This window comes from Meleagris gallopavo, chromosome 1 (assembly GCF_000146605.3).
Source record: "Meleagris gallopavo isolate NT-WF06-2002-E0010 breed Aviagen turkey brand Nicholas breeding stock chromosome 1, Turkey_5.1, whole genome shotgun sequence".
Classification (NCBI taxonomy): Eukaryota; Metazoa; Chordata; class Aves; order Galliformes; family Phasianidae; genus Meleagris; species Meleagris gallopavo.
The window spans coordinates 189,072,193-189,085,265 of NC_015011.2; the positions used below are offsets into that span (position 1 = coordinate 189,072,193).

A 13,073-nucleotide genomic window follows, 5' to 3' on the forward strand; every position below is an offset into this window, starting at 1 on the left:
GCTGTCTTAGATTTTCACATCCCAATAATCATAGAATCATCACAGAAATTGGAATGGCCTTGGTTGAAATGGACCACAATGCTCATCTTGTTTCAACCCCCTGCTATGTGCAGAGTCACCAACCAGCAGCCCAGGCTGCCCAGAGCCACATCCAGCCTGGTCTTGAATGCCTGCAGGGATGGGCATTCAATAATCAGCCCACCTCTGATTTGGGAAAATATCCTCCTCCCTCTGCTCACGTCCTTATGGCCAACATCTGCCTGCTGGTCCACCGCGGTGAGCCCCACTGAATGAGACATGAAAACCAAATAGATTTGTGCTTGGCCCCCAGGAAGCTGCAGAAGAAGTGACTCCACAGCCACTTTTCGGAGCTGAGGGTCTATCTGTGATCGCAGGGGCAAAGCCGTCTCCTGCTGCCAACCTGAATAACTCTGCTAGGACCTGGGCAATAAAACGTCAGCTGAAATGTGAGCCATCCTTATGGTCAGACGTGGCTTCTTGCACTGCACACAAGATACTATTAATTAGAACAAAAGCGTACGACGGTGAGTGATAGAACTGCATAAACATTTTAACCAAATGCAATTTTTCTATTGATTTGCCTCTTAAAACGATGTCTAATGGGGAATTATGTTCTGTCTGCTTTCTCCGGTTAAATAAAAAGAAGTAAATGCTTCAGTAAATTTTAAAACGTTGCCAACAAAGTACTGGATATATCCATGAATATTATGCTGCAAACAGCAGCAATTTGTATCAGCTAATTAGGGAACACAGTGATCACAAAGACTTGAAAGCAGTCATCAGGAAGAAGAGTCATTCTCAGTGGTACAAAGTTAATGATGAGACAGTGGAAGTGAACGCAGGCGCCCAGGAGATGCACAGCCCTGAACACCCCGGCTGTGGGTCTGCAGAGCTGACCCAGGAGCTCCTCGGGGTGGATTCCTGTAGTTGGGTCATGGGTTGGCTGCAGGCCTTCCCAGGCTTTCCCTCCAGACCGGGTTGCTCGAAATCCCATCCAATCAAAGCCAGGCTGTGAGCAATAGGGAGGGTGGATATAGAGGATCTCGAAGGTCCCTTCCAACCCAAACCGTTCTGTGATAATCCATTCATTGACCACGTGCTACCAGAGATGCAGTAAGGACCGTCCTTCCAACACACCTCGGCTCAGCTGCTTCTCCTGGTCTTGAGACAACCAAACCCGCTGACAAAGCTCTGATGTTCACGGGGCAGCACCAGGCTGCTTCAGCCAAAATTCTGCTACGTGGTCCCTCCCTATTTTTTCCTTTTGTAGGAGTGATGTGATTTGTTCTGGGGAAGAATCTACCAGGAAATCTGCTCAGTTGAGATGCTGAGTCTAAAAAAGGAGGAAGCCGTGTTATTGCACACACGTACACTTTGCTTATCTGATGCAGACAATTTCCTTTCATAGGAAGAACATCCCTGTCATTGCCACTGTCCGGTCCTAAAGAGCATCTGGGACACCCTTTCCCTGATTAGCTTGTTTCTAAACGTGTAGATGATGGGGTTTAACACAGACAGTAGGAGCACGTAGAGGTTGGCCGATGGGATGTGGGCATGGCAGGAGATGTTGTGGCCAAAGCAAAGAGTGAGAAATGAAAACAGTGCTGGTGTGTAGAATACAACATAATACACGCATGGGAGCTGCAGGTCCCAGCTGCCTTCACCTGAGTGGCCATGGAGGAGAGCCTGAAGATGGCCCTGAAGATGAGTCTGTAGGATGCTGTGATGAGCACCCTGGGCACAGGAGGGTGGTGGCAAACCAGAACCAGATGTTGGTGGGGATGTCGATGCAGGCCAAGCGGGCGATGCCCCTATGCTCATAGTGGATGTGTGGGATGACACTGTGCCCACGGAACGGCAGCCTCAGGAGGAGGAATGTGGCTGGGAACATCGTGCAGAAGCTCTGGGCTAGGGCAGCCAGCCCTGTCTTGGCTATCACCACGTGCATGGACACAGTGGTGCATCGCAGGGTATCGCAGGTGGTGATGGAGCAGTCCAGCATCACAGCAATCAGAACGGTTGACTCTGCAGTGAAGCTCGTGTGTGTGAAGAAGAGCATTTGAGTAAGGCAGTCATGGAAAGACATCTCCTTGGAAAGGGACCAGAATATGCTCAGGGCCTTGGGCAGTGTGGAGGAGGACAACATGAGGTCAGACACCACCAGCAGAGCCAGGAAAAGGTGCATGAGATCATGGAGGCTTCATAGAATCATAGAATCACAGAATGACCCAGGTTGGAAGGGACCTCGAGGATCACGAAGCTCCAACCCCCACCACAGGCAGGGCCACCAACCTCCACATCTCACAGCAGCCCAGGCTGCCCAGGGCCCCATCCAACCTGGCCTTGAACACCTCCAGGGATGGACGGGGATCCACAGCCTCTCTGGGCAGCTGTTCCAGCACCTCACCACTCTCACAGCAAACAACTTCCCCCTGACAGCCAACTGAAATCTGCCCTCCCTCACTTTCCAACCATTCCCCTGTCCTGCTGTTATCTCCCCTTTCCAAGAGCTGACTCCCCTCCTGTCTGCAGGCTCCCTTGAGGTCCTGCAGGCTGCACTGAGGTCACCCCGCAGCTTCTCTTCTCCATGCTGAACAAGCCCAGCTCCCTCAGCCTGGCTTTGTAGGGAGGTGCTGCAGCCTCTGCTCATCTTTGTGACTCCTCTGGACCCTCTCCAACAGCTCCCTGTCTTTCTTGTGCTGGGGGCTCCACACCTGGACGCTTTGCTCCATCACACTGACAGACAGGAGGAGGTTGCTGAGGAGTGTTGCAATGTGCATCAGGCAGAAGGGGATGGAGAGCCCGGCGTGCAGCTCCTGGCCCAGCAGCAGGAAGGAAGCAGGCTGCTTGCTCTGTTTGGCAGCCTCCACGGTGAGGTGATGTCTGAGCTGGTTTGGGCTCCCTGCCCTGCAAGCGGAAATGGGGAGGGTGGGAAGCACAGCTCTTAAGGAGTGAAACACACCTGGGTTTTGCTGGAGCCGTTTGTTGCTCTGGATCTCGAAGCTGTTTGGAAATACGATTCCCCTCACGCACTGGAGGACGTGCTGTAGTACTGACTCCAAATCAAGCGATAAATTAGATTAAAAGTGTGCCTCATAGACCAGGTGCTGAAACCCAGCAGAGATTTGCTAGCAGCCACAAGTCAGTGCCAGGCTTGGCAGAGCATCCAGGAACCCACGGCCCCGGGCTCTCATTGCTATTATTTATTGTGTTTTCGTTCTGTCGCGCCCAGAAGACATGAGGCAGGTGAGAGCTTTGGGCTGAGCGATGCTGGTTTCATGCAGCATGCTGCTTCCTTCTGTGCCTCCATCACCCCTCCTTCCTTTCACACTTCTTATGATGGCAGACTGCGGTCCCTGCGAGGCACAGCACCCAGGGCAGCACGGCGTTTGATGGCTGATCCAAGAGGCAGTGCAGAACAAAGCAGTGTGGAAGGGGAGCTCCGTGTGGAGTGTGTGATCTCAGGGAGTGGCCGTGCTGGGAGGCAGAGCCGCTGCTGAGCTTTAAAGCAAAATTCAGAAGGTAAGGTCTGAGGCAGAGCGCTGGGGGACAGGAGAGCTGTGCAGCAGCACAGGGTTTGCACAGAGCTGCTCAGCATCCCCAGCTTTTGCCCAAGTCAGTGCCCAAGGACTGCCCCGCTGTGCAGTGGGGTGTTTATGCTACAGCAGAGTGCAGTGCTGCCCCACTGCAGTGTGCCCCGTGCTGCATCACAGCCTCTGTGTGGCCTCAGCTGCCACAGCTGTGCACCCACCCAGCCCAGCCCCTCCAGTGACCAGACGTGCAGGGCCAACATGTGCACATTCCTCTCCATGCAGAGTCCCCTTTGCACACCAGGTGCTGCTGCAGCTTTTCTCCTGGGTGCTGCCCTGGGACTTCTATTTGTTCTCCCACCACCCCTGCAAGGTGCTGACCTCGGAGCCTAAATCTGCTGTGTGATCTGGGTGAGTTTTCCACATCCAATTCCAGGCTGGATGTGGCTCTGGGCAGCCTGGGCTGCTGGTTGGTGACCCTGCACACAGCAGGGGGTTGGAACTGGATGAGCACTGTGGGCCTTTGCAACCCAGGCCATTCTGTCATTCCACGATTCTACCTTCTGGCTCAAACCAGGTCCCTCAGCACCAGCAACGTGCCCAACAGCTGCACACAGCTCACCCTCTCTGTGACAATCAGGACATTGCCCACAGAGGGATATGGGAGCAGCGGCGTTTGTGTGTTGTGTGCTCCCATGGGGCCTGCATGCAGAGCTCAGCTCTGTGCTGCTGGACAGATGTGATGAAAAGCATGGCCAAAGGGAGGGGATTGGGGCTGGAGCTCCTTCAGTGTGGTTTGCCTGGGGAGATTTCAGCATGGGACAACGCCACTGGGGAGCAGTGATGGGGGGAGCAGGATGGGATGGGTTGGTGAAGGCACACAGATGATGGCACTGATGTCCTCCAGCCAAACCTACAGAGACAGCACAGGATCTGCTGTGCTCACTGCCTTCCTTTGCCTGCATGGGCATCCGAAAGCTGCTTTGAGCACCAGGTGATTAACGCAGCAAATGTGTCTGCTCTGCAACATGCACTGCAGTTCCTGCTCTGTGCACTCACTGCTGCCTTATGCTCTCTTTGGGGACATAAAAAGGAAATCCAGTATTAACAGAGAGAAGGAATGGGAAACAGGTGGGTGAGGAGAGGGAGGTTGTGGGGGAATGGGAACTAATAAAAGGATGAAAACCTGGGTACCCGAAATTAAGCAATAAATCTGGATTTATTGGCTGAAATGAAAGCAGATAGATTGCCTTATTTTATATATTTTCTTTTTCTCTTTCACTGAGTTGGGAAAATTGTGGTCTGACATCATGGGAATAAATATTTTAAAATTAGGTTTTCAAGCTCCAGAAGATGGGATGTTTGCAGGAATTCATTGTTGCCAGCTGTGAGCCTGTGCCCCAGCACAGGAACTGCAGCACTTAGCACCTGGCTGGGGCTGAATTTAGTGTAGGAACACCTGATTTTAATCAAACGAGGTTCTCATGCCTCATTCACCCCCTCGAGATGTACATCTAACAGTTATTTCTGATGCCTGAAAACCAATATTGTATTGGTGAAGCTGGAGTTACCTCTCCCAAACCTGGCCATCGGCGTGCAGAGCTCCATGCTGAGGTGAGGGCTCTTTCCTCCCAGCCTCGTGCTGGCAGGGCAGTGTGAGAAGCTGAAACATCTTTGGCTTGTGTAAGCACTGCCCTGTGACAGCCCAAACATATCTGTGTTATCAGCATTATTCCTGTCCTAAGTCCTAAGCAGCTCCATTGCAGCAGCCAGAAAGAGCATGAATTCTGTCGCAGCTGAAAGCAGGACAGATGTCTGCAGGGAACAGGGCTGGCTGTGGCACTGCCCAGCATCTGGGGGGGGTGGGCTCGATGATGACTGGAGGTCCCTTCCAATCCCTACAATGCTGTGATTTCGGGCATTCCCTGTCCTGTCCCACAGCTGTCCCTGCAGCTCAGGTCTGAGAAGCGGGTGCAGACTTAACGTTCCTCAGCCCAAAAGTGAAAACATGAAGGCAAACACACAGCCTTAAGCCCAGCGGCTGTGCTACGGGCTGGGGCACGGCTCTGTGCTCAGCATCCTTCAACCCACAGCGGCTCCACTGCGCCTCCTCTGCAAAGCGCCTCCAGGAAACCACTCGGCCGAGTACTCGAACCGGAGACCTCACATAGAGCCTCAGAAAAAAAAAGAAGAAAATGCGGAAAGGTTGAAGAAAAGAAGCAGGCTTTCCTGGAAGGTCCTGGAACGGGGATCAGCGGGAGGCACAGGGGGAGCCCCCCATGACTGTAATTGCGCCCCGCTCCCGCCAGGGGGCAGCAGAGAGCCGCACGGGGCTCCGCTCCGGCCCAACGCTGTCCCCCCCAACCCCGATCCGGAGCCCCGCAGCGTGCGGGGACAGCAGGGGAAGGTGGCACGGGATCGCTTTCCTCCGAACGCATCTCGCTGCTCTTCGAGCCTGCAGACATCTGGGGGATACGGGGAAAAAGCTTTAGGCTGAGAGATTTAGAATCATAGAATGATAGAATGGCCTGGGTTGCAAAGGAGCACAGTGCTCACCCACTTCCAACCCCCTGCTGTGTGCAGGTCGCCAACCAGCAGCCCAGGCTGCCCAGAGCCACATCCAGCCTGGCCTTGAATGCCTGCAGGGCTGGGGCATCCACAGCCTCCTTGGGCAACCTGTTCCACTGCCTCACCACCCTCTGCATGAAAAACTTCCTCCTCACATCCAACCCAAACCTCCCCTGGCTCACTTTAAAACCATTCCCCTTGTCCTATCAAGGGGGAGTTTGCTGTGACAGTGTTGGTCTGGGGTGATGTATGTTTGCCAATCCAGTGCATCACAGAGAGGCGATAAGGAAGAGCAGGACAGCACGGATGTGGGAGATGCAGGTTTTGAGGACTCTGGGACACTCTCTCCAAGTCATAGCATTCAGAACAGCCTTAAGGATCAGAAGATAGGATAGAAGGACAAAGAGCAAGTCCAAACCCAGCATGGAGAGAAGCACAAAAAGGCCACAGACACTGCTGTGTCTGCCTGCATATTTGATGGTGTCTGGGTGCAAGCAGAAGGGATGGAAGATCTTCCTGGTCTGGAGAAATACAGCTAGGTCAGTAGGATTGGGATGGAGAATTGCTATGCAGATGTTCATAAGCTGGAGAATTGCTATGCAGATGTTCATAGAATCATCAAATCATGAAGGCTGGAAAAGCCCTCCCAGATCCCCAAGCCCAGCCCACCCACCATGGCCACTGACTGTGTCCTCAGTGCCACATCCCCACAGTTCTTGAACACCTCCATGGGCAGCTGTGCCACTCCATCACCACTCTTAGAGAAGGAGTTTTTGCTAAATCCAACCTGACCCTCCCCTGGCACAACGTGAGGCCGTTATCTCTCATCCTATTCCATGATGGAGTCAGTGAGGGTGGAGGAATATCGCTGTGGGTGTCAGATGGCCACATCGTGGTCAAAGGCTATCGCCAGAATGAAGACACAGTCAGTGTCTGTGAGGCTGTGAATGAAAAACGTTTGGAAGAGGCGAGTGCTAAGCTGATCTCTCTGGCTCCAGTCACAGCACCCTCAGCGTGGTTGGGATCTCAGATGTGGACAGGCCCAGGACAGCCACAGCTGGCATAGCGAGGAGGAGGTTCATGGGTACGTGCAGGCTCTGCTCTCCTTAATGACAACAGGGAGCAGCCAGTTCCCCAGCAGCACCAGGAGGTGCATGGAGGAGACAGCTGAGTGGTTTTCCGTGATGCAAAGCCACCCAGGAAGAATGTCAGCATCCCGTCTGGCTGCTGTTGGTCCCAAGTGGGGTGAGACAGGGATGCTCCACCTTGTCCTTAAATAGCTGAGGGTCACAAATCACACTACAAAGACAGGCTGAGGGAGCTGGGCTTGTTCAGCATGGAGAAGAGAAGCTGCAGGGTGACCTCAGTGCAGCCTGCAGGACCTCAAGGGAGCCTGCAGACAGGAGGGGAGTCAGCTCTTGGAAAGGGGAGATAACAGCAGGACAGGGGAATGGTTGGAAGGTGAGGGAGGGCAGATTTCAGTTGGCTGTCAGCGGGAAGTTGTTTGCTGTGAGAGTGGGGAGGTGCTGGAACAGCTGCCCAGAGAGGCTGTGGATCCCCGTCCATCCCTGGAGGTGTTCAAGGCCAGGTTGGATGGGGCCCTGGGCAGCCTGGGCTGCTGTGAGATGTGGAGGTTGGTGGCCCTGCCTGTGGTGGGGATTGGAGCTTCGTGATCCTTGAGCTCCTTTCCAACCCAAACCATTCTGTGATTCTATGATTCACACACACAGTGAGAACCACAAGTAGTCTGGGGTCCTTTGGCCCAAAGCACTTCAGTCAGAGGCATCACCACCACCAGCAGCACTGTGACGCAGCAGAGCCTGGCAGGATGAGTGTGCTCATCTCCCTGCATGCACACACTGACACAGACACCAAGCAGTGAAAGAAAAGGGCTGATAGTGGGTCAGACACTGATCTGCTTGTGGGAATACCGCAGCTGAGGAGCAGAGATCAGGAGACCTTGATTCTTTTAAACCAGCAAAACAACACACCATGTACAAACCCACGGAGAGAAAGAAGGTCTTACTAAGCTGAAAGAAAGTGTTTACTGACAAAGCAACATCTGGAAATTGACCCTGGATAGCAGTAAACTGGAAATCAGAAGGAAGCTGCATCAAAGCTGGATGTCTCTGAGGATCCCCCCACTAGAAATACAGAAGTGGAACTGCTTTTATGGGCAGTTTTCTAAGGGAACTTTTCTGGCAGGTGAAGGCAGGGTCTCCTGCTGCCATGAGGGGTGGGGAAAGGACTAAGACTCTCACATGTGGGGTCCTTTCCCCACAGTACCTGCAGACTGTTCTGCATGTCCAACTCCTGTCTGCCTTAGAAGGGTCACCGACCAGAGGGACCCCCACACTCCCTTGAGTGGTTTGGGGGCTGTGAGTGGAAAATGGTCTGAACAGATGCAGAGCTGCCTCTTCCCCCTCATAACCAGGGGAAAATGAGAGTCTGGGTCTTTGAAAGATTCCCATCACTGTGGAAGCCCTTGGGAAGGGGGCAGAGCACAGCTCTGAGGAGCAGTGCCCACCTCAGGGAGCTGACGTGGTGCACAGGGGGTGGTGGAGGTGGCTTTACTGCAAAGAGGAACTGCCTCAGGGAAATGCCAGCTCAAAGGTCTAAACCGTGGACACTGGAGGTGTGGCAGGGGAAGAGCGTATCCCCATCCTGGGCACTGGGGTGTAAATGCCAGGGAGTGACACACGAAAGTACAGCAAGCCTTGAACACATCAGACTCAGAGTTGGCTCGGATTCAGGGTTGGGGATAACCTCTCTGCAGCACAGCTCCATCTGCACAGGGGACACACTGTCACGGGGTGCTTTTCACAGCTTTTTCTGTGGATCAGGGTGCCTGGAGGAGACCTTGGAGCCCTCCCAGCCCAGATGGGTGCTGCCGGGATCTGTGGCTGGGTTCAGCTGTGTGATAAGAAAGCATCCCAGTGCTTGTGCCCATGGCTGATGTCCACTGCAAAGGGGTGCATGTGGGGTCCCGTGAGTGCTGTTATGGACTCAAAGTAAAGGAGGAAATGGGTGTGGAGGAGAAAAAAGTGTGAAGACAGAAATTCACGGAGAGGATTTTATTGCTGCTGTGCCCCCTCAGCACATGCAAGCAGCTTCTCCTTGAAATGTCCTGCCAGCACCCATGGGTGCCTGTGGGGAGCAAGAGTTGCAGTCAGGGTTGGGGTTACGGCCAGCCTGGCCTCTTTTTTCTGTCGTTTTTTTCCTTCCCTCTCATTCTTTCTTAAACCCGTGCCTCAGTTTCCCTGCCTGGAGAGGAGCATTGGCTTTCATTTGGCTTTGGGTTTGAGAGCTGAGCTGCTCCTGGTCGGAGCATTGGGCTGCTGAAGACAGACGGAAAGCAAAGCTGCTGCCTCACATTACCCTGAGGTCTGATCCTCCTCTTCCCCATGCTGGAGGATTTGCAATAAGAATGGACAGAACAAAGCACATCCCAGAGCAGCAGAGGTGCCTCCAGCTGCAGTCTGCCCGCCTGGTGGGAAGGGGATGGTATACAGCTGCAGCTCTGGGGGTGACAGGCAGCTGAGATGAAGTGGGTCTGGGACGACTTCCAGCCTGAACGCTCCTGGAAGCCCAGGTAGAGAGGATTGCAGTGTGCTGTATCTCACTCGTTGGAGACAGGTGTGGTATGGCAGCACTCAGCCACTCCGGGATCCCTTTCCTAACGGGGACCTTGCCCTGCCTGGAGCATTCTGGGACCTTTGGGGTGAGAGGCTGCCCTGCCTTAGTTTCCCCACAGCTGAACACCAACCCCCAGCCGAACTGATAGTGGGTCAGGAGCTGCACCAGCATGGGGAAGCGGGGGGCTCTCTGAGCTCCCAAAAGCCTTCCTGAGTGCAGGGAAGCAAGGTTTTGTGCCACAGAAATAGGGTCAGACACAGGGTCATAGAATCATCAAATCACGAAGGTCAGAAAAGCCCTCTTAGACCCCCAAGTCCAACCCCAACTCATCCCATCACACCTACTGACCGCGTCCCTCAGCGCCACATCTCCATGTTCCTTAAACGCCTCCATCCCTGCTGACTCCCACACCTCCCTGGAGAAGAGGGGTTGGCCACCAGGACGTGTCCCACTTGTCCCTTTGGGATTATGGTCCCTGGTCACCGCCCTGGGATGGAGAGCAGCTGGGAAGTCCCACAGCTGCAGGACACGTGTCCAGCCCATAGTGAGTAACCAAGAGAGCTCTCCTGGCTCTGCTTGAAAATACAAATAAATACCAAAGAAGCACTAAATATTTTTCAGTTGGCTGCTACACTGCCTCAGCAGAAGTGTTTTCTGCTGTCTCAGAATTCTGACGCAGCACAAAAGCGAGCCAAAGGCCTTATCACCGCCCTGCCCTGCTGTTTGCACCAGCCATGTTATCGCCCCATGGCAACCACACACAGCCATGACTCAGCACAGCATCCTGCTGCAGAAAGTGGGCTTCCGAGCGCCCTGCTGCAGGGCAGCCTCAGCACTGTGGGCCTTGGGGTGGGGGAGCCAATATCTGTGGGCTGTGGTCAGTGCTGGCGCTGTGTGGGACCCCTGGGAGAAAGGTGTCACGCTGTGCGCTGGTCACCCGTGGCGTCACCTTATGCAATGTTCTCAGGCTGTCGGTGACCTCGTGCTGTGCAGTGGTCCCACGTAGTGCAAAGGTCAAATGTTGTGCGGTGGTTTCAGGTCGTGTACTGGTCTCATGCTGTACAACAGTCCGCTGGAGGTTGGTGGCCATGCCTGTGGCAGGGGAGTTGGAACCTGGTGATCTTCGAGGTCCCTTCCGACCCACACCACTCTACGGTTCAGTGTTGTACAATGGCCTCGTGTTGTGCAGTGGGCCCAGGTTGTGCTGGGAAAGGTTTAGACTGGGCATGAGAAATAATTCCTTCATGGAGAGGGTGGTTAAGAGAGGAATGCCCATGGCAGTGATGGAGACCACACCCCTGGGGGTATTTAAAAGGGCATAAGGGCTGAGTGGTGGGACTTGGTAGGTCAGGTTAATGGCTGGGCTTGGTGATCTTGAAGGTCTTTTCTGACCTCGATGGTTCTGTGAGCTGAGTAAAATTTGTGATGGACCTCAGGCCCATCCCTGGTCCACTGTCAGCATTCATTGCTTCAAATGCAATGGAGGAACATAACTTATTCAGAAAGTGCAGTGCTCACCATTCCTCATCCGTGCTGCAAACAGGAGGAGGAAGGCCCAGCTCTGAGCACAGCAGTGCACCTTCCTGGCCCCGCAGGAACCTTCTTTGCTCACAGGCACCTTCCATCAGCAAGTGCCTGGGGCTGCACAGTTCTTGTGGTTCCCACTGGGTATTTGGGGGATGGGGGTCCTTCCCTGCTCCCTTCTTGCCTGGAGATGGGGAACACCCACTGTCCAGCTTTGGGCAGTGGCCTCGCAGCCACTTTCTGCTCTCCTGAGCCCACAGCTGTGAGTTTGGGCCCTGCATTGTAGAACTCCTCAGAAGGAATTCCATGCTGAGTGGGCACGAGTCACTTGTAGGACATGTGTGACAGGACGCAGTACGACCTGTAAGGCGCAGCGGCACCTGTAAGATGCAGTGTTAATGTAGAACACGACTGCCACATACAGTACACAATACCAAGAGCAGGACACAATGTATAGGACATGTAGGACACAGCATCACTTGTAGGAAACAGTGTCACATATAGGACATAATATAATGTATAGCACTCAACATCTCATAATGCTTGAAGACATTTCTGCACTGCTGCCTTCCTGGTCAGGGCACTGCAGTCATGTATTTCACCTGAATGGTCCCAAAAGGACCTTCTCTGTGGGTCTGCTTCCCCTCCCATGCTTACCTCCTGCACAGAACCCCCTGGGAACACCTTTAGGAACCCCACACCGATGGAGGAGCAGATGCGGGGCTCAGCTCCCTCTTGCCCCACCAGCTGTGCTGTGTTCACTTGGCACCACTGTCAGCATTTTGGGCAATGGTGACGAAGAAGACCCTGAAATCCTCCCCTGCATCACCTCTCTCCTCCGTGAGGAAAACGACGGGAGGAAAACTCAGTTTTCCCATAGCTACCACAGCTGCAGAGCAGTGTGACCCCAGGAAACGACAGCAGCTGCTGGGTGGAGGCGTGCCCAGACCCCAGCCCACGTCTGCTAACCCCAAGGGGAAAAAGCAGGTGGCGGTGCGGTGGGCGCAGCCCGGTGCTGGATTTATCTCGGGCTGCAGTCAGGGCGGTGAGGAACTATCTGGTGTGGGGGCTGGCAGGGCGTGGGGCTGCCGGGGGGCGATAGGGGGGCAGCGGGCAGCGGGCTGCACGGCAGCTGATAGGGGTGTTGTGCTGTGGGGATGCTGCTCCCAGCACGGCACGAAGGGCTGAGGCTGCTCCAGGAGTCCACTGCAGTGTGCCCCAATGCATCCCATCCTGGTGTTCTGGGGGCTTGGTTTGCCCCCAGCCCAAGGCAGAGGCTCTGGTGAGAGAACAGGAGCTGGGACTCTTGGCCACAGGTCTGCATCCTTGTGCTGAGTAGATGGACAAGGGAGGTTTTCAGCCAGAGGGTGGTGAGGCAGTGGAACAGGTTGCCCAAGGAGGGTGTGGATGCCCCATCCCTGCAGGCATCCAAGGCCAGGCTGGATGTGGCTCTGGGCAGCCTGGGCTGCTGGTTGGCGACCTGCACACAGCAGGGGGTTGAAAAAAGATGAGCACTGTGCTCCTTTGCAACCCAGGCCATGCTGGGATTCTATGATTCTCTGACACCCTGTCAATGATCCTGGGCTCCCTGGTGAGGAACAGAGGTGAGAGCAAACCATCAGCTCAGTTACAGGCAGGAAAAAGCTTACCTCAAATGGAACTGCCTTGGGACACCTCCTCATCCACACTGAGCTGCTTTGGCCCATTTCTGGATTCCTTCTTGTGCTGAGGGATAAGCCAGCAGTTGTGTAATTAAATCATTCACTTCTGTCTGAATATCCTGGCTCTCACACC

The 13,073-nt window shown here is 54.3% G+C and overlaps 1 protein-coding gene across 1 annotated transcript; it reads right to left on the reverse strand.

The window, feature by feature from the left end:
• Nucleotides 1-202: 202 nt before the first annotated feature.
• On the reverse strand, nt 203-2,225 carry LOC109365521 (olfactory receptor 52B2-like). The gene is given in 3 exon segments (XM_031552104.1): nt 203-1,640; nt 1,643-1,762; nt 1,765-2,225. Coding segments are annotated over 3 exon segments (759 nt in total). The 5' UTR covers nt 2,207-2,225; the 3' UTR covers nt 203-1,443.
• Between the last annotated feature and the right edge of the window lie 10,848 nt (nt 2,226-13,073).